At 35.9% G+C, this 26,354-nt stretch overlaps 1 protein-coding gene across 2 annotated transcripts; it reads right to left on the reverse strand.

Annotated features, from left to right (window-relative positions):
• Positions 1-1,232: 1,232 nt before the first annotated feature.
• LOC140792592 (protein RST1) lies at positions 1,233-24,914 on the reverse strand. Of its 2 annotated transcripts, none has more exons than XM_073143672.1 (25): positions 24,226-24,914; positions 23,882-24,151; positions 23,713-23,796; positions 22,957-23,233; positions 20,455-20,690; positions 19,370-19,517; positions 19,042-19,229; positions 17,923-18,023; positions 16,200-16,275; positions 14,430-14,561; positions 14,270-14,351; positions 12,534-12,606; positions 10,816-10,984; positions 10,585-10,715; positions 10,410-10,501; positions 9,870-9,958; positions 9,545-9,760; positions 8,699-8,776; positions 7,870-8,052; positions 5,994-6,863; positions 5,372-5,665; positions 4,085-4,720; positions 3,810-3,960; positions 2,681-2,802; positions 1,233-1,724 (listed from the first exon to the last, which is right to left on the reverse strand). In XM_073143672.1, exons 1-25 carry the CDS (start codon positions 24,637-24,639, stop codon positions 1,362-1,364), a joined length of 5,475 nt encoding a protein of 1,824 aa, XP_072999773.1. In that variant the 5' UTR covers positions 24,640-24,914; the 3' UTR covers positions 1,233-1,361. The 2 variants fall into 2 exon arrangements, with proteins under 2 accessions (XP_072999773.1, XP_072999772.1); XM_073143671.1 differs by having other exon boundaries at positions 19,370-19,520.
• Between the last annotated feature and the right edge of the window lie 1,440 nt (positions 24,915-26,354).

Consider the following 26,354-nt stretch of genomic DNA (forward strand, 5'->3'; position numbering starts at 1 on the left):
GACTTAAAAACTTTATTTTGGATCGATCGATTTTAGAGGCACAGCACGTATATATGCATTGAATTAATTATATTTGTTGTTTCGTACTTTGTCAACCTACTACTTATCATTAGTGGAGATGGATACGTTTTAACTTTTCCCTCGCCTTAATTATTAGCAATTTTTTTGGAGCTAATCTTCTCATAAGTGGGATTTGTCAAGTCCTTTTATGTCAAACAACATGAGGAGGACTCAGAAAGATTAAATAAGGAACGAAGTGCCTCATGGTAACGGGTTAAATTTCCTTTATTACACTGTACTCCACCCGTAAAGGAAGAAGCTACAATAGCAACAGAAAGAGATGTTCTCCTTTTCTTAGCTTGAGGCCTAAAGTTAAGTAGCCTTGTGGTTAATACCGTCAACGAATGTTATGAAGCCCCTTCACCCATTCCGAATATTATATATATAGAGAGAATATAATAGGACAGAGCCCATTTTGATTAGCATAAGCAACTTTTGTAACGAGGAGTTGAGTACGTCTACCCTTCCCCTGTGAGATTGGCAGCTCCAATTTTAATAAAAAGAGGAGAAAGAAATTAAAAAATAAATAAATAAAACTTTAAGAAGGGCAGGGTGAGGGTGAGAATACTAGAATCTCGTGCATTGTAGCGGAGCAGTATCATCAGCTATACACTGGACAATCCTGACATATACCTACCCTTCTATTTGTTTACATATGCATTAGAAATATGAAAAAGTTCAATGCATATATACTAGAGCCAATCAAACCAGGCTAAGGCTACAAAGCACTTGGGGGTTTAGTACTTAAAAAGTAAGAAATCTCAGGAGCATTACCTGTAAAGAGATGAGAACAGATTCAGCCGAAAAGCAAGATCTATGTCTGAGACCCCAAAGTTAATTCGAGTTAAGATAACCCAACATCCAACTTAACCATGAACCATGTGTACCTGATAACTTGTTTTCAGTCCATATCCAAAATATCAACTGTTTAATCAAATGAAGCTTGACTACGTTATTATGATTGGCACCACCAAATCTTTTTCTGCTTGCATTTCCTTGATGTTCCAAAGTTAATGATCGAGGAAAGATTACATGTAGATTTGGCAGGATTACCTAAATAACTCCAGTCATAATATATATATATATATATATATATATATATATATATATATATATATATATATAGCTAAAACTATTAATGTACAGAATTTGCACGATCGTGCATCACAGGGTTAAGAACATAAAAGGATTGCATTTTCTTGAACCTAAATATATTTACAGCACAAAAATAATTTTAACTTATGGACAACTGTTTTTGCCAGACAATTCATGTGAAACATACAAGCGGTAAGCTTTTGATTTCACGGTACCGCAAAATTAGCAAGTCTTAGCTGTTTCTCAAATGACAAGAAATCCTTCAAAGAGATGCATGCCTGATGCATTATACGTGCCAAGAGAAGAGACATGTCCGCTTCACTTCCATGAATGTGGTCTTGGCTCACAAAGCCATCTCCATACTTCAAATTTTTGGCCCACGTACAGATACGATTGGTGGACAACCAGAGCTTGTCAGCCAGAGAATTCATGACAGTGCTCCACATGCTGTCTGAGAGAAGGGAAGGAAGCGTGACAGGCAAGTGACTCAAAACGGTGGTCGGATCTATGACCAGAAGCGGCATATATATACAGCAGCCACCAGATAGCAAGCCAACAAAACGCAATGCCTGAAGGAAAAAAGTTTAGTTAAGATTAGAGTGCATCATCATGCTCTTGTTCTAGTTAAGAATGAGAAGCCAAAAATGCCCCTCCTTCGTAAATTAGACCTTAAAAATATAACTGGGCATAGCACACTTTTCCCAGAAAGAAGAATGAAAAGCCAAACAAGGTACAAAGACAGATGAAGATAGGATCCACATGTATTCACATTGAGACTACAAAATTTATTACATGCCGCATGCAACAGATTCCTGACATTTTATTAACAATTAAACATATCAGCTAGTTTCTACCATTTGGAACCGTATCTAATATACTGGGACCAGTGCATGTTATAATGATATAATTCTCTAAGATTCTTCACACTGCAGATAGTGGAACAGCAGAGGTTTCAGAACATAAATGAATATTTTAAAACTGAGAGTGGAAACTGAGAAGAGGAGTCCCAAAAGACAAAACATGATGGATGTAAAGACCACAAGCTTATAGAAGCTGTGAAGCCCATCTCACAAACCATCACGTATGGAACAGGATCTTGCTGCAAGTCTTTAGTACATGAATTAATCATTTCACAGCTACAGCTAAATAGGCAATGTACTTCCTGTGATATGTTGAGAAGGCATGCTTCCACTTACCCTGGTAAGTAGTAATGCATATACCACTATTCCGAAATATGGGGCTAAGAATTTAGAAAATTATTTACTTATGTATCCATATTCTATCATATACCTAGCTTCTATAGACAAAATTTGTGTCGTTCTTCATATGGAAATCAAGCCTGCATGCATATACTTATCTAATGACGACGAAACTGAGCAGTAGTTCATTCAAAATATAAAACGATGAACATATAAATTCAAAAGCAGGTAGTGTATGTTGACTGTTATGAGATATGCTGAGAGAATCAATATTAATTCAATGTACTAAAGATTTGTATATCTTAAGCATGGAATGTTCTACTGACCGTTGAAGGGTACTCCGCTACGCAACTGATCTCTAATGCATCAAGAAGCCACTGTCTTTTTATACTGCCCTCTGCAGTGGATACTGCTGCAGCAACTTCAACAAGAACATTCCACCAGATTCCTGGAGTTGCTTATGATTTATCAGCTGCTCACTTCCATAAATACAACTTAAAGAGATGAATCATATCTTATGAAGTGGAAAAACGTAGACTAGGGTGGACGATATAATATCTTCCTTTTTTGTAGTTTAATGAAAAATATTTAAGAGAAAAAGTGGAGAATTATGACTAGATGATGTGAGTTTCATGAATTATACCAGGAGATAGTCTGTCTCCACATTATTATCAACAATAATCACCTCCTATGCAACATTACCAGAGTCTAAATTATTTTATAAGTAGTACTTCATGGGCACTTTATCCATCCACAACATTGCTAGGCCACCTCCATTCAAGAAGACCTCGCCATTTTATACATGCTTAGGGCGGCATTAAGTAATTCTCTTATTAAGACAGCTGATTCTATGGATGAATTATCTTGACAAGAAGTTATAATGACTTAGTTGTTGCATGTACACTACATGGAAGAGGATCTATTCAGAGTTTAACCAACTAAATATCTACTAAACAAGTAAATAATACATTTTCTTATATTGATGGTCTCAAGTACAACAACAGAGAAGAAACTCTATCATGGTGCGTAATTTTCTTTATTCTTTTGACCTCTTTCATTTCCTCAAGCACCAACAGATCCCTAATATTTATTCACATACCTCTGTTCTGTTGAGGGTGCAACTTAGTCTGACAGTAAAGTTTGCCACCATGAACCATGTTTGTCACAGGATCAATCCACAGAGACAATCGCCCAGCAGTAGGGGTAACTTTGCTCACATTCGTTCCCTTACAGACCCCATATTGGCAATAGCCTCGTGACTTTGACACCTAGTTTATATGCTCTTTTGCATGTTCTTTCATGTTTGTCAGGAAGTTAAATTTCTAAGGGAAGCATATTTATGATAGCCTAGTATTTTCCCCAAGGAAACACGACGACAGCTAACAAGTAGGATATAATGTGAAGATCTAAATAATAACTAACACATACACAACTGAACTAAGAAATAGAATCAACCTTCTGTTCTTGCATTCAGTATACAGGTCTTTAGCTTCTCCAGCTCTGAAGCTGATATGCAACCAATCCTAACTAGCCTAGCTTTGACTACCATCAGCTTTCCAGCTTCAGCAGAACTGTTTCCACCATGAAATAAATGTGCAGCAGAAACCTGCATGAAAAATATAAGCAATTCTCTCTGTCAAAAAGGAATTTCAAGACCACAGCAGAACATATCGAAGTCTCAAATTCTCAATAAGCATGTAGAATCAACAACTAATAAAAACTCTATATACCTGAAGCACATCCATTAGCCAATTGTGACGAGCCACCGACAAGCATTTGATAGCATCTGACCACTCTAGTTCAGCTTGTCCACTATCACCAACAAAAATAGGCAGTAAACGTAACAAACACTCCATGCACTTCTCCAATTTTGAAGAATCCTCAGATTCTTTAGATGCCTCTATGAGGGACTGGTGAAGACCTCTCCAAAATGACATTCTCAATATGCTTCTTTGTTCCAGTTTGTAAATCAAGTCTGATGAGGCTAACGAACTGAAGTATTCAATCAAATCTTCATATAACTTCTCCAATCTTGAACCAGAGAATAGTTTCAATAGGTATGACAGATGTTGGAGCAATGTAGATTGCAAATGTAGCTTGAGTGTCCTGAATCTGGATAAGTCAGTTAGATCATCCAAAAGATGCAAAAGGGGACTGATATGACTTGCATGAGTTAGTGAAAAATATAAACTTTCTTCTCGAAGCGACTTTGGAATTAGTTCGATTGTTGGCTCAACAGAAAATTGTGCTTCATATCTCATGCAGCGTCTGATGATAACACCCCAATCCATAGATGGCAGTCTAGGAGCCTTTGACAGACATCTTAAAGCAGTTGCAACTGTGCTTGCATGTGGCAAATCACTTCTCTGTAAATCAGAAAATAATTAGGTACTTTTGAAAGAGAACTGGAAAGATGATCCTGAAAGATTATTGATAAAAAAGAATTAACTAAAGGATGTAATGAGCTGATGCAATAGATACACAACACATTTTAAGTAAGAGTAACGAGATAGACACTAAAATCCCTTCCTCATATATCAACACTATATGACCCTTCCTAATTGACCGCAGTCCATTTAATACTGTGGCTCTTATAGAAGAAAGGAGTGCATAGTAAATATATTCATGTCACCAAGGATTTCTATGATGGAACTACTATCAATGTGAGGGTAATCTAAGGAGAGACAGATGAATTTCCTGTAATCCTAGAGTCGCATCAGGGTTCAACACCAAATATAAATATATATGAACATAACTATCACATTGAATTATCTGTGTCTCATAGTCAAAGACTCCATCTAATGAAAAGACAAAAGGATAAAACATGCAAAATGCAACAATGTTGTGAGGCGCGTGGCAAAACCTGCAAAATACTAATGTGGACTCATTATCTTCAGAATCACCTAAGAGTATGGTGCATGCAAAATGATAGTGTATTAGCATATATTCTCTTCAAGCACAGTCGGTAAATTGTTCAGAACAATGCAGATAAAAATGATGATAGATTAGAAGCAAACCTTATTAAAATCAGTATCTCTTAACCACAAGCTGAGCTTCCAAACTAAGCTTTCTTCAGCAATATTTTGAGAAGATGACTCAAAACCAACAGAACTGCTTTGCAAAACATTCACGTTACCAGGTTCCTTTGGCAACCACTGATTTCTAAGAATTGAAATCGCCCATGCAGCAAAGCTTTGTATTTGCTGATCCTTAGAGTCCTTCGCAACCAGAAACATTTCTTGAATCATTGACACAGAAATGGTCTCACAAGTAGGACTTGTAAGTATGGGTCCCCTGATAAAAGATGGCTCCTGCTTATAAAAATGAAAGCTTAGTCAGAAAAGAAAAGTATTATATATATATATATACATGAGTTTATATACTAATTTTATCTCAAATATTTGTAGATTCAACAACTTCTTAGCCATTGGTTGCACATCCAGATTGTAGAGAACATATACCAAGGTGCAGAGAGAGAGAGACTTATACAACTTGGTATAAGTGTTCTTGGATACTAATGCATATTCAATAGCTACAAAAGTATGAGATCTTTTTACACAGATTTAATGTAAAGTTTCAGGTCTAGCTATATATATAATCTCTGTGTGTGTGTATGTGCAGAGCTAAAGAAAAAGAGACCTGCTCATAATTAGTCTTCAAGGTGATGGGTTGCGGGGACATGTGAGTGAGATCTCCAGCACCTGCACCAAGGGCGTTGACGACTCCAAACATCGCACCCAAGTGGACAGAAGGAGGATAAGAGTGAGTATAAATATGCCTAAGAGAGTCCAGAAGGTGCTTCACATCATCAAATCTCAAAGAGTGTATCCCACCATTCATTATGCAAGAAAGGAATGATCCAGCACCAATACTGGATGCCATCAAAAGATTCTGATGTAGAGTTGTAGATTTCTTCAAATTCAGAAGTTCAGAAACTAGAGAAATATAGCGAGCAAAGAGAATATCCAACTCATCATCAATTAGTTCAACTCTCTGGCAAAAAGCTGTAACAGTGGGGAGAACAAGGCAAGAGCCAATATATAGTGGTATATTAATTGTTTCATTAAACCATGTGGAGTTGTGAATGTCTGGTATCCATGACTTCAAAATGTTCTTTATATTAATGACAGCATCATAAGCTCCAATCCTATATAGAGCAACAACAGAATTTCCCAAACCAAGGACAAGTCCTGCAACACCCCAAACATCTTCTTCCAGGTTATCAAAGTTTTCAAGTGTCTCTTTTGAAGTGCTTACCCCATTTCTGTCCGGTGGAAAGATATCATTAAGGATTCTGAAAGAATCAGATGCAGGAGGACATAGTTGGGATATCATTGCTGACAAAGTGCCAACAATATTTTTAACTAATGTGGTTTCATCAAATCTGATAGTTCCTTCTCCATTTGGTTCATCTGCAATTTCCACCCTGGTAAGAAGGTTTTGACAAGCATAACCTAGTCCGACTCCACAGGCGCCTCTGACGAGATGGCTTTCACTGCTATAGGATACCTGACATCATAAATGAGTCAATGAAAAAGAGCAGAAACATGACAATATAGTAACAGATATAGGAACTTCCACCCATTTGCAGAGTCAAAAGCTAAAGATACATATCACAGTTTCTTGCATGGAATAACATCTTGAACAAGTTCATGAAAGTTAGACTTCAACACATGTTGCACAAGTTTTCTCCATTGAAGCAGTTTACTGGTTACATACTATGAAAAAGTTAATAGAATATTAGAATCAACTACATGAACCAGTTCCATACATTTGAATTGAATTGCAAGAACTGATGAATAAGGGAATGAACTGTCTTAGAAGTATTACAATAGAATCAAATACATGAAAACCAATCACTTTTATGTTTAAAGTTCATGAATAAGGAACGGAATGAACTTCGATCAATTAGACTGAAGGTCGGCTTTTCAAGTAATAGAAACAGCCTACTAAGGGAAAAGAGTGCACTGTATCCTCCCGACAATCTACATTGCTAGGGGCCTAATGCATGGACACGGCCTTATCTATAGAAGACTAGTTGTTTCATGACTCGACACTTCAGGAATATTGCTAAACTTATAACCGTAGGAAAATCAGAAGAGAGTCTCTCTCTATTAAATCTTTAAAGGTTCTGTGATAGGAAGAGTTATCCACCTCATGTGTAGCAGTTCATACTCATGCAGCTAAGGGAATTGCACATGAGAAACAAGAGGAAAGGTTTCATTTAGTCCAGAATTTAATTATTAAAGTAAAGCATTCAGTTCTCTATTATCTTGATCCAACATTTCTAGTAGTTCAGCTTATGAGTAGACCAATTGCACCTTTTGTGCACCATCAAAGGTTCTCTCTGTAGGATGTAACTTTCAATGAAGAGAGAAAGAGGGATGAAGGATGCTTTAAAAGGATTCCTTACTGCCTTGACCACTTTGTCACCCTAAGGAACAATCTTCCAGTGATGCACCCATGTAAAATAACTGACTTTATAGTTTACAGGAAAAAGAGAACGATAATGTACCTTAAGAATTGCACTTATGACTTCAAACTTTTGCCTTTTATCTGTAGCATGAAAACTATTAGATACTAATCCCAAAGAAATCGCGGCCGACCATTGTTTGTGTTCATGCTCGTACTCAAACAACCATTTCAACAGAAAGTCTGATGCCGCAGAAATTACTAAATGTGCTGACGGAGGAACAACCTGATAAAAGTAGAGTTATATAGATAAGTGCTAGAATTAACATGGGAAGAAAAGTAGCACAAAGGTCTACTTAGTATTTAGTAGGTAAATAGTTAACAGGTTTTTTTTAAGATAAGATTCAATTTTTTTTTACAATAGAAGAAAAGAGACATCAGTGCAATACCATGAAAAAATGGCATCTCTTTTCTTCAATCAACAGCAAAAGGAAGGCAGGGCAATTAAAGTAAGGTGCAAAAGGAGGGCAGGGCAATTAAAGTAAGCTTTGGAACATCTTAAATGTACATTTAGTTCTGATTTCCGAAGTACAGGATAAAACTGATATCTCTTTGGTCTCCTTCACTCTCTTTTTCTATTTTCAATTCTTCAATATTCACCCTTGATTTATTCTCAAATTATCCTTCCCGTTTCAAATTTGCTTCTCTAAACAAAAGTTTGTTACTTTGTGATTCCCAACTAGCTGATTAGATCTATCATATAACTTCTTTATTTCCTCTTCTTCTCTTGATCTTTCAATGAGATCCATTTCACCCTACATCTGAGAAAAATAAGTCCTATTCAATGAAGCCTCCAAATAATTGAGCTGAAATTTTCTTCATTGTTTTCTGGTCTCTACATCACATATGAATAGAAGAATCACAGATCTTACCAAACAAAGTGCACCAATAGCAAGGGCAATGTTTACAGCAACACGAGGAATAGATTCTGCTGCAATTTTACCCATTATCTACAAAGACCAAATTGGAAAATACATGAGAATGATGCCCTTATGGCATAAAAATCAGATAGATGCATGCACTGGAGGAAAATAAACTTCAGAAAAAGATACAAAAATCGGGTATGACAAAGAGGTACACAAGTCATTTAGCTTCTCCTTAAAATTTCACCAGCAAATTATGTACTAGTATTGGAGAATGAGAATCTTTACTTCATTATTGGAGATTGGCTAATTCTGGATATGATATATGAAAACTAATTCACATAATTAGTTTATAATTTGGAACTATTAATCTTTCATTCAAGTCAATCCAGCTTTCTCAAACGTGTCAAAACCAGAGCATGCAATAAGCTAGTGATTGCATTTGTTTTATTGATTCAAACAAAAACTGTAAGTCATAAAAACACCAAATCAAATCATTGATCAAGTATTAACCAGAATGCGTATGCAAGAAACTATATGTGCATAAGTAGAAGTGTCTTAGCTAGATAACCGACCTTCATATCTATTAAATTTTCAACTTATTTTACCTAATTGCAATCAAGTACATGCTGAACTATACACACCATGGTCTATTGGTGACAGGTCGTTAATTACTTAATTCATTATACTTATACCCTAGTCCTTCAAATCCATATTTAAATTCTCACCATGCCAACTGCCAACAGTTATTTCAGCTCACAAGAAGAGCAAATTTTACAGCCTAATATGTAGAATTTGTCAAGCTAACAAAAGGAACAAGCAGGAAATGATGGGGAAAAGGTTGTCAGTATGGACCTTAAAGATATTGTTGGCTGCCTTTGAGCTTTCATCCAACACATTAGAAGGACCTTTTGCCTCAGCCAACATAACTACTGCTTTCATCCAACGATCAATGAAACACTTCCATGATTGCAGAGCAAGAAGTGCAAGCACTATATTTCTCGATGTGTGCAAAGATTCAGCTATCTCTACTAGGGCTTTTTCATATGCAGCATGTACTCTAGGCAAATCCTGTAAAAGAGAAACTATATTGGAAGAGAACAAATGATTGAAAATTTGTAAATTAGCAGTGTGCTCTACTGTAGAAGTATCATCTACAAGGTAGTCAATTGATTCTTGCCTTTGACATTCCTTCACCAATTAAATCTTTTGGGGTGAAATTGAGGGATACAAGTGCTGCACCAGGAAGCTCCACATAATTTGACTTCCCTGATATTTCGAACATTATATTCAATTAAAAAATTATAATTCCATTGGTATTGATTAGTTATTCTTTTGTTCTGAAAAGGAGATGGGAAAAAGATATTCATGGATAGCTCTTCATGAATAAATGTTTCAAACTAGGAAAACATTTTAAATAGTAAGAATCAGTTTATCTAGAACATATGAAAATATGAGAAAAAATAAACAACTTCTTTTGGTGATGTTACCAAGGATAATCCAATGATTGCAATAACATCAAAAATGTTTTACTAACAGCAATCAATGGAATGTAAGTCATTGATGAAAACTGCAACTGACTCACAAAAAACATGTGTATACTGCTAGCATAACTTTTCAACTACAGACCTTCAATAGTTCAATGGCATGGCAACATATGAAAACTTTACTTCAAGAAGCCGAATTTCAGTTTCAGTTCTATCAGCAAGGTGCCAAATACCTGTAGGAAACATAACCTGCGGAAAAACATAGAACAACTTCTCAATTTTGTGCACCATGATCTGTTTCTCTTTAATCACTCTACGCCGATTTCTGCATCAATATGCCAAACAAAGTTATGGATCTTCCTTAAGTATGAGGACATACAAGTTATAATCAACGATAATGATAACAACATGTGCTCAAATTTGATAATCTCAACTTCAAGATCCTCCATGGCTATTAGTACTTCTGGATTATCTTCATAAATAAAAACCTCAAAATTTCTTCTCTTAAAATCAGGAATACATTCCTGAACAAGCATAACCTGTAAAAGTATGGAAATGCTTAAAAATGTACAACAGGAAAGTTTTCTCTTGCTACAATTTATGTTGTAAAAGAAAACAATGAAGTGGCATCAGCATGACCTTATAGTGGGACAATGAGTTGAAAGCAGCAGCTCGTGCTTTTGACCACAAATATTCAGAATTATGTTTCTTAGAGGTTGCAATACCCCACAAAACTTCTATGATGTTCTTTGAAGCTTCATAATAAGCCTCAGCATCCAGGGTTCCCCATCTTAATAGAGTGCACAATCTGCACAATAATGGAGAGCCAACAGCAATCAAAGTTGATCAAGTAAATGACTAACTCCATAAGTACAAGATAGCCATGATTATCCATTCAGAATATTAAATTTTATTCATGAAAAAAAGAATTGCAATAATGACACACAAGCTTGGGTTGATAAATATTAAAACTTAAAACATCTTATCAACTATGTCAATATTAAACGGCATCTCATACTTGAAGTCAAATATTAAAGCCTTATAAAAAAAAGGCATCATGAAAAGTGAACTAGAAGCCCAAGTTCATAACCATATGCATATTTACCACTTGAATAATTCATGCAAGAAATCAGGATTCCAAGTATAAAGCATGATTTTCATTTCTCACCCAAATCAACTTCAAATATCTGAGTGGCAACTAAACGAGATAAATTTCCTCTGAAAACCAAACTACCCTAGATGAAGTCAAAAAGTCTCCAACAATTTGGACAAGACACATATATAATAGTAAAACATAAGGACAAGAAAATCTGAAGATAAATATCAGTTCTTGATTATCAAATAAAAAATAATGGAAAAAATAGGTCACAATAACGAAGTTTCCAAGGAAAACCAAGTGAATAGCAAACAAAGTGAAACAAGTCATAATTTCTAGTTTTGTAGGTAGCTAGAATTTGCTTAAGGAATGTCAAGAAAACAATTCCAATCTAAGTCAACTTATATAATAATTTGGAAATATATCAAGAACCAAAAACAAACTCAAAAAGGACACGATTGAATCACATATGAAACACAGTTTCAGCAAAGAGAGAAACTTTCTGCTAACCATTTAGTCCACAAAGTTGTTTATCTTCTAATATTTTATTAATTAAAGAAACTTGCCTATATGTTGTGAAATTAATTATTATGATATATGACTGCATTTCAATGTTATAAATTAAAGTCATTATACTAATGACTACATAGAGTGAGACCACTCACTGGGCTAAAGTTGTCTCGGATATGAAAATGTTATTTAAAAAATTTTGGGAGGAGAAGAGCACATAGGATTGGATTCTTGAGACATGGCATTAGCCAGTGCAACCTCCACTTGAGGGCTTTTATCCAAGTTATCTTGTATAGTTTTTTATTTTATGCTTGTCCGTTTATGAATTTTGTCTAGATATATTGAAGGTTATGATTGCCCAAGTACTCTTTTATGGCTTTATCATGACAGAGTATGCATATTTGTTGTGTTAGTATATCTATATATAGTTTTTTATATGGCAATCTTAAGAAGAAAAAGAGGCTTCATGATTCTCGGCATCTGTCCCAAGATTAGCAGTCGGCCATGATCTAAAATCGGTTCACATTGATTAAGGTTGCCACTTGGACAAGATTTAATTATTTAAAGAGAAAGATAATTGCTTAGATAAGTTTGTAAATAAATCTGCCTTTCAGAAGCTTAAATTAGTGAAGTAAACTTTTTGAATAGTTACAACAAGTATGTTCTATGACTCTGCTACTAGGCAACAGAGAAACACTAAAGAGGAGAGGCCAACTTTGACAATCACATATATTACCATAGTAATTCTTACCCATATGCAACAGTAGGTTCTACAGAATAATCAAGCAAATGCTTCAAAATAATGTTCCAAGCTGTGTAAAAATCTGCGAAGAAGATCAAATGACATAAGACTTGGAAACTTGCAGGGACTGTAATATCATAAAGTAACAATAGCAATATAAATATGTTTTCAGCGGAATGGTAACAAAATAATTTCCTGGCATTAAGTATAAATTCCTACATGATTTGAGAAAGGAGCCAGGAAAGAACTAAAAATCCAATTGAATCAGGACTCCCGCCAACTAGAAATTCAAAGAGTTAGTTACCATGGTAGTAGGCTCATAGCGAAATTTGAATTGAAACCCTATTCCTTGTAGCCACTTACTCACTTGACATATATTTCTAACCTAATGGTTTGTCGAATGTCTAGACCTAGTCTATCTGGATAACCCACACCAGGTTTACTCAAATACTAATTCAAATCGAATTATATATTGAAGTCTACATGAATCTCCCTAGGTGGGAAAGATCTTTGGCTTAGGCGGGAGTCTCCAACCATTGATGTAAAGCCTTCATCAAGTCTAGAATCAATCATTAAATCTCCATTAGTTCATCCAGCCTTCAATGTCAGATCTCTTCCTATTGATCAATGCTCAATGATGCCCGGACAAACCACTTGATGACGTCATTTGAAAAATTGACAAATCTAGATAGTGTTCCCATATGACATTTTCAGCCATGAATATTGTTATTATGCATCACCACTTCCACAGGCAAATTTCCTCGATGTCAACGATAATGCCAATCTTTGATGCAATCATGTAACCACTGTTCTGGAAAAAGTCATGATGATTGCAAGGCAGTTTTAAATCTCCGCTACTATGGTATGTACTTTGGCCGTCTTGAATGCTATTTTAGGTCAAGGCAGGTGTTACATTAAATAAAATATCAGCTATCAGTTCAATGTCTTGGATTACAGGGTGTTGTCAACATGGCAAACTACTGGGTTTATTGGTATTGTCTTTATAAGCAGGTTTTGCTTCCCTTACGTGTTTGTCATTATATACTTTCTTTATCAGGTAAGCTTTCTCAGCTGCTAACTTTTCTGGCTCACAGTACTCTTTATACTTGTCTTATTTTACTCCAAGCTGATATTGTTGATATATTTTAGTCATCTTCTACTTGGTTATTTATTATTTACCCATGCAGTTAGCGATAAACACTTTCAGAGAATATGATGTTATATAGAGGACTTAAAACTTCAGAAGCCCTTTAGGCTCGAGGCACCCACAATGTCATCTGCCATCAGCTAAGTGCCATAAACCCTATCAGACCTGGGCACTGACCGTTTTACAAAAAAGATAGTACTTCCATCTATAAGTATGCATGTTTTAATGCTTACATCACTGAGTACAATCTCACACTAGACAAGTCAACCACTAAATCAGCCATAATTTTCTATCATTGTAAATGAACTTCCAATATTCTATAGTAGAACCATATATTATATGCTTCCCACGGTAATATCTTTTCTTCCAAGAATATCCTGCATCCACAAAGCCCAGATCCTAGTAACAAACAATCAAAATAATGTAAACATGATAAAATTGCCAGTTATGTCCAATAGTTTTAACTAAAAATGATCAAGCTCATAAACCAGTCATTATATATATATATATAAGCTTATCTGATGATGCTATATTTAAGATAAAACACAAAACCTCACAAGAGTTGACACATTTTAATCTAAATGCAGGCATGGCATACCTACTACATCTTCCTCACAGAGATGGGCGAGGCTCTCAAGACCAAGAGCTTGGACCACAGAATCCCGGCTTTCAATACATGACTGTCAACAGAAAATTAAGATTGAGCATCATTTGATAAAGCAGAGGAGAAGAAAAAAAAAGTGTTCCAATATACTTACAGAAACAGAGAGTATAAGGTCAACACCCCTATCAGGGTTGTGCTTACAAACATCACGTACTGAAGCAGCAATACTAATTGAAATTTCTCTCCCAGAGATGAGCTCAGGAAATGTTTTGGGGTCCAAAATTCCCTGAGTTGCAATAAAGCAATATCAATTAGCAAGAAAGATTCACTTTTCTGGCAAATTTAAGCCTTCTTCCAGAAGAGGAAAATACTAACAGCAGAAAACGCAAGCAAAGGGCATTCTTATTGATCAATGATAGCCAGGTATTGTTCTGCTTTGATTGTGAGTGCAATATAGCATGCACACTTAGAAACCTTTGAGGATAATGAGAAAAGATTCAGCTTTCCTGTGACGCAACTGTTAGTTGTAAAACTCTCCAAAATGAACCGGTCACCTTCACTAAATCTACTTGCTGTTCAGGGAAGGGAAAATCCAAGGACAGCCTTATCATTCAACACTCTCTGTGCCAACCAGCACTTGTTGTACAAATAAAGTATCGGCACTTGGCACAGGTTGTACCAACGGCGTAGTCCTATGCTGAGGTTTGCCAAGCCGTGTTCGGTAAACACAAGTGTGTGCCGCATCGACACTGCCTTGTGTCCCCTGCCGGTTAGCACAATTTTTTTTGTTTTACATTTTAAAAACAAATTTGAGATCTACAATAATAAATCTAAACTTAATTTTGCTAGATCTTTTATTTGCAATGGTCTTTCTACATAGACCTAGCGTTTTAGTGCTAGATCTATTTAAAATGTAGGTACCAAAGGGAAATTTTCATTTCCCGCAAAATTTCCAATAAATTTCAAAAAAAGCCAAAATTAATGTCAAATTTAGTCAAAATTAGTATATGAACATATTAGATTAACTCCATATGAGTTGATTTGAATCCAAATTTTATAACTTTTAGCTTAATTTTTGGCATGATTAAATTTCCCTCATTTTTTAAAATTTTGAAAAAATCCAAAATTAATGTCAAATTCATTCACATTGGGTAAAATTGATATAGAAACGTGTTAAATTAACTACGTTCAGCTAGATTTGATTTTAATAATTGAACCATTGTCAATTAAGTAATGTATTCAATCATATCATGTGTTAAATCATGTTTCCACTTGACTTTTGCTAATATCTTTAATAAAAATAGGTTATTTAGAACATTATCTAAGGAAAAAAGACTAACGTAGGTTTTAATACGTATATTCACACCAAAAAGTCAAAAACATATATAAAGATTCAAACAAATATATTAGAGGTGTGTCACAAGCACATAGGGGCGTGCCGACGGGGTATCGGCACAACCATCCTTGGGAAGTTCTACAACAATGTTCTCCCAAATGATTATGTTGAATCATGACCAAGGGTATCGGCAAGACCATCCTTGGGAAGTTCTACAACAATGTTCTCCCAAATGATTATGTTGACCCATGACCAATGTCAAAAGGACTTTCTAACTGTAAACACAAATAGACAGGGATTGATCCAGAAATACAAAACTGCAAGCTTCCAACAATAAAATCTCATAGTTAGTGTGTTAGACACAACTCTTCCTAAACAATTATAGGTATTCATAATATGATATGGAAAAGATTCCCGCTTTGCTCTTGTGATCACTACTTCACACATTTCATGGGCAATTTAAATCTAGCATAGTTTCATGATATTCCTGACACTCACACTAATCAAATTATACATATGACTAACAAAAGAGAGAAATAAACATATATTAGCATTTACTAGCATGGTAAAGGGAACAAATTTTCTTACTTGCAAAGTTGCAAATGCCCGATCTGTGACAACCCATATCTTACAAAGCAAACGGACAGCAATAGCATAGAGCACACTGAAAGTACAAATTGGAAAAAAGTGTAACTCTGGTGCTTTCTTCACCTTACACAGATAAAATAATAGAAAAGGCAAATATGACTAACAAGCATGATAGCATCTGTAAAAACCAGGACATTATGTCATAAGCATCGTGAAATCAGCTTCAAGCCTGCAAGCATATTGATGGAGGAAAAAAGGCAATTCTGGTCTACCCAAAGGATCTAAGATTGAAACCTAATCTGCCGATCTATTCAAAATATAATGATCATAAATCAAATCTTATGGAGATATATACATTGGAAAGAAAAGAAAATTTACTTTGAATAAGAAAGCAAGTTGTGACGATTTCAAAATTGAACAAGATCGGTATTCCAAAGAAAAACATTATTCTGATCAAGACTCATCACAAACCAAAGGTTGTGATGAGTTATGACAAAGGAGGATTTCAGCCAAATTCCTTCATTAGGCCTCGAATCAGCAATTTTATCATTTTAGGAATTTTCTTTTTTCTTTTTCTTTTCTTTTTTTTGTGCTTATATATATTTATGTAAAACTTGGAGTTCAATTTTGTTTATTCCAGTGCGTTCAGTGTGAGTTAAATTAGGTTTTATGAGTAAGTCTTCTGTTAGGTTATATATAGTCATGTAGGCCAGTGACCAAAAGGTGGAGTTCAGTTCACTTTAATTTCTTATTGAAATTTTGAGATTTTTCTCAATCTTCCAACTTTTTTGTTTCTTCAATAGTTGATGCCTTTGATCTATGCATGAGAATCAACAAATTAAGAAAGAGTTTCCTTGCTGTATTGTGTTCACAAATCAACGGATTGAAATTATTTATCTTATTCAACAGTTCCCTGCATTATTTATTAATTTATTGTGGACCTCAAGATTCAAGAACCAGACTTGCTTTAAGATATGTCAACAAATCCATTCAAACTCTTAACATTGGATCAGAAGGCAGACATGTGGATATTGAAAAAAATATTACACTTATATTGATAACTAAGATATCCTGTTAGCCGACATTATAGGCACACATATAGAACTTGACATCTCAAAGGCAGTTAATAAAAACTGATAAGTACTTTCTTGGAGACTTAATCGCATTTGCAAATATGTGCACCTCTATTTTGCAAAAAGGCTTTGAAGATGATGATGACAATGAGGTCTATTTTTTGGCCATATTTCATTCAACTTAACCATAATCCAATATGAACATCAACTTAACCATAATCCAATCTGAACATACACAAGGTATTAAAGCAGCACAAAATCACACAACGGCCATGAGATGATAGCATGTCTTGTATCTCTTGTTTCCACTAGAGGAAACCCTTAGGTAAGCGGAATTCACCACACAGTAAAATAATAAAGTATACACAATTAAATATTACTTTGTTTACCTATTTATAACCCCATAAACGTTACCTCACAAAGCAAGCAAATATTGAGCAAGGAGTGCAAACAAATGGTAGTATATAAATAGACAAAAATCTCGCTGCATTTTCTTTCCTTAAATGTAAAGTCCAGATGTTATCTGCTGTATTTATATGAAAAGTTTCAATTGTGACATAGAAAAGTCAAATTAAATTAGCAATACAGTTAATTGAATGCACAAATATAGCAAGATATAACAAAGTGGTAAATGGGATACAGTCACATACGGTTTTGCTTCTTTGTGAAGCATTGGCAAAATTGTTTGCATAATAAGTGGAACCATCATAGAATTTGTAGCAAGTGATGGAAGTGTTTCCAGTAGTCTGAGCTGCAAGTAGACAGAACCAATGTTTAGAAATAACTTCATCAAACTAAAGATGGTAAATTCATTCCCATCTTAGATTAACAGAAAAGTTATATTAATGATGTGACAAGATATAGTGGTAAACGGAATGCACTTAGAGGACTAGAGACTTCCCCCCAATCTCAGTATAAAATTAAAGAGAAGAAAAACTAAGAAACTACAATAAAAACTAAAAAGTTGTAAAGAAAATTATGCAGTTGCAATGTGCCAGCTGGATGATAACCAAAGAGCCACCATTGTATGCTAGAACTACCATTGGTGGTGCGTCAGTGGAAAATGACAGTGGAATATGTAAGAGAAAAAAATTGGTGTAGGTGTGGCAATGATGGCAGAGGTTACAGGATTAGCATCATCAAAAATCACAGTGCCAACTGACAACAATACTACTAACGGTGATGACAATGGCTTCGACATGACAGTAAGCCAATAAAAAAGGGTTGGTCAACTACAGTGGCATGATGATCATAAAAGTTTAGTGCCACTAGCACCAAATTTATGGTCGCTCTGACTTCTGAGAGAAATAATATGTAGGAAATTAGTTCTAACTGTTTGTTCTGGATGTGGCAATGATGATGGTTCTGAAAGAATGGTGACAACAGGAAGCAAATATACTGTTGGTCAAACCATATTAGTAAAGGTAGTAGAGTTAGTTATAGTGATGGTGATTAGGCAAATGGGAGTTCTGTTAGTCATTGAAATAAAATTTGATCTAACTGGTACAAAAGGTTGGCAACACTATGCATGTTGACAACAATGCCCTGCCTAGTGTATGAGGTTTATGGATCCCCTCCCGTTTTTTTCAGTCTTTATTTTCCAAAGTTACTATCTACATACCATGGGGATGCTATTTCTTCTTTTGTAATATATTTCCTTCTCTAACCCTGACTTCAATGAATAGAAGGAAATTGGATTCTCTTTTTACTTTCAACTCTTACATTACTGCAGTCAAATACAACTTGAAAATGCAAAATTGACAACTTACCAGTGTTTCTGGTCCACTACCTCCCTTGTTGCAGAGTATCTTACTGTAGAAAAGAATGATTAGGAACACAGGCATACCCAGTTTAGGGTCTGTTGCACTAAGAGCACCCAAAGATTCCATAGCAGAAGCCCCCAGTCTCGTGTGCATAAGTAAAATTGATGCTACAGAGCTTAACAGAAAAGATATTCCTACAATAAGTGATGAACTTATTTAGAATATACTAAATGAACAACTACTTGCCACTTAGAAGGGTAGCATAAAAGATGGCAACATTAGTCAGGTTATCATATGCAAGGGGAAGTACATAATGACGAACAGGATGGCATACCTTCTGGAGATTTTTGTCTTCCAAAGTTGGATAAATACACCCTCAATTGAGATGCCCACCTCTTTTCTTCCTTCCACTTCCTTTCAGGCACAGAGACATTATTGCTAATGAAGAACTCCATGAAAAAGGAACTTGTAAAAGAAGATTCCTGCTGAAATAAGATTAAAAAACAGATAATTTGAGTGTGCAATTTATATTAACTTTCAACAAAAAGTGCACAAACCTAATCCCAGGTACCCATCACCCATCCAAGTAATTCAAGAATTACAGCAGTAATGTGACCAATAAATAAATTCTGGATAACCAAGGTTCTCTAGAATCCTTGGACCTTTTGACAAACAAAATGATACGTGCCAAAGCTCAAGAGCAAATAAGACAATCAAACTACACAAATGAATGTATAATCTGGTAGACTGCAGCTTCTTATAATTAGTAATTCAACAGAAAGAAACTTAAAAATCCCAAAATACTCAATCTACTGGAGCAACAAAGATAATGTAATCATATGGAAAGTAGAAATGGCATACAAAAATACAGTTACAGAGAGTCCTGACAAGAATTGAACTGACATTGTGCAGAGGAAATAAGTACAAATAATATACCAGTTGGGACGGACAGTCAATTATAGTAAACAATAACCATATCCAAAAATGCGAACATAATTCTACAATCTAGTCAAGCATCACTACTCTTCCCTGGTTACTACAAATTCCTCATATGTTAAATACAATTCTCAAAATAAGTATAGAAACTTTTTCTTCTGCTTGTAAAACTATATCCAAAAGTTTTTTTTTTCTGGATGAGAAAAACTTTCAGCATTGGAAAATCAAAAGATCGAGAGAATTGAAACAAAATAGTTCACAAGCATAAACTCCCTCAATTCTGCCACTATCTTACCAGCTTCTCAAAAGCAAAATATATACAAACAATTTATTTGTTAGCAATGACAAGAAGCAAGTGCTGCATTAGGAAAGAGAATTATCACTAGAAATATATTTCAGCTGTAGGGAACAGAGAAAGAATCAACAGTCACATCTCAAAAAGGTACATCATAAAATTGACTACAAAAGAAGATACGAGACAACCTCAAACCACAGGCAATGAAGGAGCTTAAGAATAATGGATGCAGGCGTGCTTATAAATGGAAGACGAGCATCGGATATTTGTTCCCTTGTACAAGTAACTGGCAAAGCTAAAGGAAGAATATCAATTCTTGAAAGAAGATCAGCTGCCGCAGCTTTAACAGATTTAGATGGAGATATCATGAGGATTATAACAGGGAATACACACAGAAGCTCCTCACTGAAGTAGCATTCAGATCCTGATATAGGAAGAAGAACATTAAATTGCAACTTTCCGTAGGCAATTATCAAATACCCAAAGAGACATCAAGCAGAAAAGGACACCTTTCAACTTTCAAGTAGTTTTCCTAGAGTAAGAATTAAGCACCAAAGTACACAAATAAAAAAGTTAAATCATGGTTGAAAGATACAAACGGCAATTGTTTGAATTATCCGGATTGATTGTTCAATAGAAAAGGAAAAGATTGAAAATGTTATTATAAATAAAAGGGATAATTATATTTTGACCCCCTCAACTATCACTCCATATTACTTTCACCCCTCTAAAAAAAGGGGACATATATAGCCTTTGAATCATCTAATTGTATTACTAAGCTCCCTCCATTAGAAATTCTGTTAGAGAAAATATAAAAAAAAAATTGGCTAATTAATTAGATGGGCAAAAATGCCCTCATTTTCTCTCTCCTTTTGTTAGAAGTAGATTTTTTGAAGAAATAAGTGAAGATCATATGGATTTTATTATTTAAAAAAATTGCCATAAAGACCACTAAAGAAGAAGATGGAAGAATATGGGAGACAGGACCATCTATTAAGTTAATCAAATTTTTAAAATTATTTCTATCAGCATTTCTAATGAAATATTATCAAATGAGGCTTAGTAGTACATTTAAATAGTTTCGAGGGTATATTTATGTCCACTTCTTTCTTAGAGGAGTGAAAGTGATATAGAACGATAATTAAGGCCTTGAGGGGGGCAAGATGTAATTAACCATAAATAATCTTAAAGTAGGATTGTTAAAGTGAAGCATTTTTGTTGTGTGATAGTCAAAATGATAATATCTATATATCACTATTTTGAAAAGCTGTAATGGCGAGCGCCAATGTGGCCTGCCAAAGGCGGGCAGGCCGCATTGGCGCTCGGGAAGGGCCACTTTGGCATCTGGCGGCCCGCCTTATTGGTAGATGTGGGTCGGGTCGATAGACACGGATCGAGTCAGTAGATGCGAGTCAGGTTCTAGCTAACTTAAGAAAAAAAATTGTGATCAATCTCTTCATCTCTCTCACTCGATTCCTCTATTCTGCCCTAAATCCATCTCCCTCGATCCTCCTCTCTTGAGCAGCAGTGTCGACAAGCCCTTGCCACAACAATGGCAACGGCAGCGGCAGCACGAGCAATAACGGTAGCGGCGGCACGAGCGGCAGCGGCAAGCCTTCTCTCCCTGTCCGACGACACTGAGATGCAAATCTCTCTCGATCTCTCTGCTTTTCTCTTTTCAAGTTTTTTTTCCTACATATCCAATTTTGCCCCTGCTACAAATGGATGACAGGCTGACATTTGAGAGTAGTACTGAAGGGTAGTATGGGGATTTTTCAATTTTCTAATTTTTTAGAATCTCAATATTTGTTAAAGGAGAAAAAAAATTAGTCATAATTCTAAATTTTTAGCTACTTGCAATCTTAGTGTTAATTTTTAGCTATATTAAAAGATATTATATATCATATATAATTATTTTTAATTTTTATATACTAAAATACTACACTGCCTTGGCGCCCGCCTTCCACTTAGGCACTAGGCAGTGGGGTAACCGCCCACAATCCACGGCCGCTTTTCAATACATTGCTATATATTAAATTAAAAGAGAAAACTTTAAAAAACAACATAGGGCAATCACTACTTTATGGCTTTGAATGTCTCATATTAGATAACAAAAGTACAAACATTCAGAGAAGATCATTTCTTTCGCTAGAAAAGATAGAACAAGAAACAACAATAGTTATGACAAGATGGGATGAGAACAATTCAAGAGAAATGCACCACAAAGGGAGTGACTCAACCCAAGCAAAAGGCACCATAAGAGGGAGACAAAGCACAAATCATACTATATAGCACATTCTCACTCTTAACTATTTGCCTATTCTATTTGATGATGGTATTTCAGCAGAAAAGGTAGAGTTAAGCTCTTGTTCAGTGTAAGGCAACATAAAGAAAAAAATATGAAATGAAGAAGGAAAGTTTAGTTCGACTAAATGAGTCAGTTATTGGCTTATTGCTTTATGAAATGAACTTAAATTAGGAACCTGAATCATATAAGTTTCAAACCAAAGAACAATAACATTAAGAACATACTGTAGCACTACAAGTAAAAATTACAAATAAACAGTGAACCTCTTTGGTCTCTCTGATAAAGTTCTGTGACTCATGAGGTTCTTACTAATTTGTAACATGAATTAGGTAATGAGCAGGAGAAAATTTAGATGAAATATAGAATACAAATGAAAACGGACCATTTTCAGATTTCCATTCTGTTAACAGAATTAGAAGTTTCAGGCACGACAAATGTTCATGTTCAAACTCCACCTGGCTAAGAATAACAGAAATAGAGACAAAAGCATTGACGAAGTCAGACAAATAATGTAGGCCGAGCTCCTTCTGGGCTGTCAATAGACGCTTTGACAACTCAAGAACAACGTCTATTACTCCCAGAGGTTTATGTTGATCTGAGCAGAAGGAAAAGAGAGTCTCCAGTAGTTCCATGCTGCATACTTGAGCATTAGCTGTTGACTGTTGAAAGAAGTAAGTTAAAAATAAACAACAAAGATAATCATGCAAATCATATCAACGACAGATAATAAGAACACAGAGTTACATTAGCTAGTCAGTCCAAATAGCAAATAACAATTTAACAAACAAATAAGTTACAAATCTCAAGTTGAAGAAACTCCAATATTATATGCAAAATCACGTCAATGGATGATTGACTGGAGGAAGCTTTCTGTTAAAAATTATTCGATTCCTTTTTAATCATCAATATGAACTTTCATAGTTAGTTGTCAGGATAAGTGATCTGGTAATAGTGATGGCTACATTATAGGTATGTTGCTTATAAGAAAGAAATAGGATAAGAGAAATCAATTTGAAGCTAACTAGTATGTGCAATTCATATTAAGGAAGCAAGGAGTCTTTCTTCAGGATAATAACACATAACACCTCTCGAAAAGTTAAACAAGAAAAAACAGGATTAGTAGACAAAGAAGAAGTACCATGCCATTGTGAGCCATATGCTTCAGGACGATCACATATGCATCAACCAGGTATTCAGCAGAACTAAGCAGGCATCCCACCTCCTGTACAAATAAGGAATTCGAGTCAAGTACTTCCTAGATTCTGAAGATTCAAGAAAAGGATCACACAAAAGGCAACAATTTTTACCTCTTCATTGTTGCGAGGGAAGTACCTCAATCCGTCCGTGAGGAGCTTTAGAATGCAGGTGGCCTCGTTAGGGAAAGAGCAAGCCACCGACGCTACCGACGCCACCAAATCTTTCACAAAGCCGGGAGAACGCTTCTGAAGAATGGAGAACATCAGAAACGGCCTCAAGAACCCTACGACCGCCTCCATCCTCACCGACCTATTCTGCACCAGGAACAGAGCAACTTGCCGAATCAACTCCACCTGCACCTCCCCCGGGCTTGAAAGCACCTAAAAACAATTGAATCCGTCATAAATGTTAATAATTCTTCATTATTGATAGTAGATATAGGGTTTTGACGGACCTTGACGAAGGGGTGGAGCTCGAGGGGATCGAAGCGGAGGCCCCAGGAGGGATCGGAGCGGAAGGCGAAGCGGGAAACAAAGCCGATGGCTTTGACAAAGAGGGAGGCGAGGCGGCGGTCCGCGCATCCGTCGAGGGCGGCGTGGAGCTCGAGGAGGGCGGAAGAGGACGTGAGGAGCGAGTCGAGGACGAGGCGGAGGAGCTCGCGGACGGATTGGTCGGCGACGGAGAAGGAAGAGGAGTGGAGGCATTGGGCAAGGGCATCGCGGCCGGGAGAGGAGTCGACGGCGAGTTGAGAAGGATCGGAGCGGAGGTTCTTAAATAGGAAGACGACGGCGTGGCGTTGGAATGAGGGTTCGGGAATACGGGTACGAGAGAGGAGGTGGGCATAGGAAGACGAAGACAAGGAATCCATATCCTCGGGGGGAGAGAAGAAGGGAAGTGGAGTTACGAGAGTTTCTTTGGAGGACGGAGGAGAGGAGAGGAGAGGAGAGAGAGAAGAGCATACGAAGCGGTATCAAGGGTGAAGCATCCGAGCGGCTCTTAACTTTAGCGTTGCCTTGTGTGCGGCGCAGGCGCTCCTTAGTGAAGTCGGCTTAACAGTTAACATTGCCGACCGTCGACCGTCGACCGGAACCTCCTCTATGATGCTTGGCTGCTTGCTAGTATAAACTTTATTATTCATCACTGTTTCTGTTTCTCCTATGAAATAGTTATTGGATTATTAGAGAATATATGATAAGGGATAAGAAGAACCTGTCTAGATTTCCATCATTACTGTGTTCATGGGTTACTGTTTGCATTCTAATATCCACCAAGTATTACTTTTACCAAAGATAGTTCATCACAAAAATGCTGAATAGCATAATTCACATGCTAAGCTAAGGAAGGATATTGAAATTTGCCACTGACTTCTAAATATATGACATCCAAATTTGAATAATTTGACATATTTCTCAAAAAAATATCTGAATAATTTGACACCAAGCAAAGTCTTTGGAATAACGCCATGAGTTACATGTACCTCATGCACAAATATTTGATGTAAGTAACGCATGCGTTTCATATTCGTTATGCATAGATGTTCGATATAAGTAACGCATGCGTTGCATGTACATTTTGTACAGATATTTAATATAAGTAACGGATGCGTTACATATACGTTTTATTTAGATGTTGGACATAAGTAACGCAAGCGTTACATATATGTTATACATTTTGTAGAGATGTTTAATATAAGTAACGGATGCATTACATATACGTTTTATATAGATGTTGAATATAAGTAACGCAAGCGTTACGTATACGTTATACCTAATATGTTTGATATAAGTTAATGCATTCGTTACATATATGTTATGCACAAATATTTGATATAAGTAACGCATGCATGTACGTTACATGTAGATGTTCGTTATATGTAACACATGTGTCGCATATATGTTATATCTAATATGTTCGATGCAAGTAACACATGTGTTACTATACCTGATGCATGAACGTTCGTCATATGTAACGCAAGCGTTACATGTACATTATGCACAGATCTTCGATATAAGTAATGCATGCGTTACAAAAAAAGTCAATATGACTTATCGACTTGTACATTACGACTAATTTTATCGGGTTAATTTCCTTCGTCTATAAAAAGGTTATTTCTCTCGCAATTCTTTGTATAAAAAATGAATCTTAATCTTTGTAAATCCTTCCTCTGTTGAAGTCTCCCTTCTTTCCATTTCTTTCCTCAGAACCATCTTCTCCTCTTGTTATTCTTCTTTGCAATGAGAGATGCTAAATTTCTATACAACCTCCTCTTCTTGCTCTGTGCCCTTCTACTGCTAGTATGTTTGAATAACACAATCTCTGCTGCTTTTGGGATGGGTGGTATAGGAAATATTGAGAGGGTTAAGGATCTTCAGATTCTCTTCAAGTTGAACTTAATTGTTCAGCTTGGCAAGAGATGATCCAAAAGTCCAAGTGCCGAAACCCTCAGGTTTGTTCTTGCCATAATTTCATATCAGTACTCATAAGATGGCAAATTTCATGTGCTTGTTTTCTTGAAGTAGCATACAGGATATCCTATAATTTCTCTGTGTCTAGCGCTGAGTAATGCCCTCTTGCCATAAATTT

This window comes from Typha latifolia, chromosome 7 (assembly GCF_019914945.1).
Source record: "Typha latifolia isolate L0001 chromosome 7, TyphaL0001v2, whole genome shotgun sequence".
Taxonomy (NCBI): Eukaryota; Viridiplantae; Streptophyta; class Magnoliopsida; order Poales; family Typhaceae; genus Typha; species Typha latifolia.

Excerpts from the sequence above, each read along its gene's own strand:
- LOC140792592 (XM_073143671.1), bottom strand. The coding sequence starts at position 24,639 with ATGGATTCCTTGTCTTCGTCTTCCTATGCCCACCTCCTCTCTCGTACC. Across the intron at positions 23,234-23,712 it reads ATATGGCTCACAATGGCATG|TCAACAGCTAATGCTCAAGT; the intron begins GTACTTCTTCTT and ends TTCTTTCAACAG. Across the intron at positions 8,777-9,544 it reads CAGCCAACAATATCTTTAAG|ATAATGGGTAAAATTGCAGC; the intron begins GTCCATACTGAC and ends TGGTCTTTGTAG.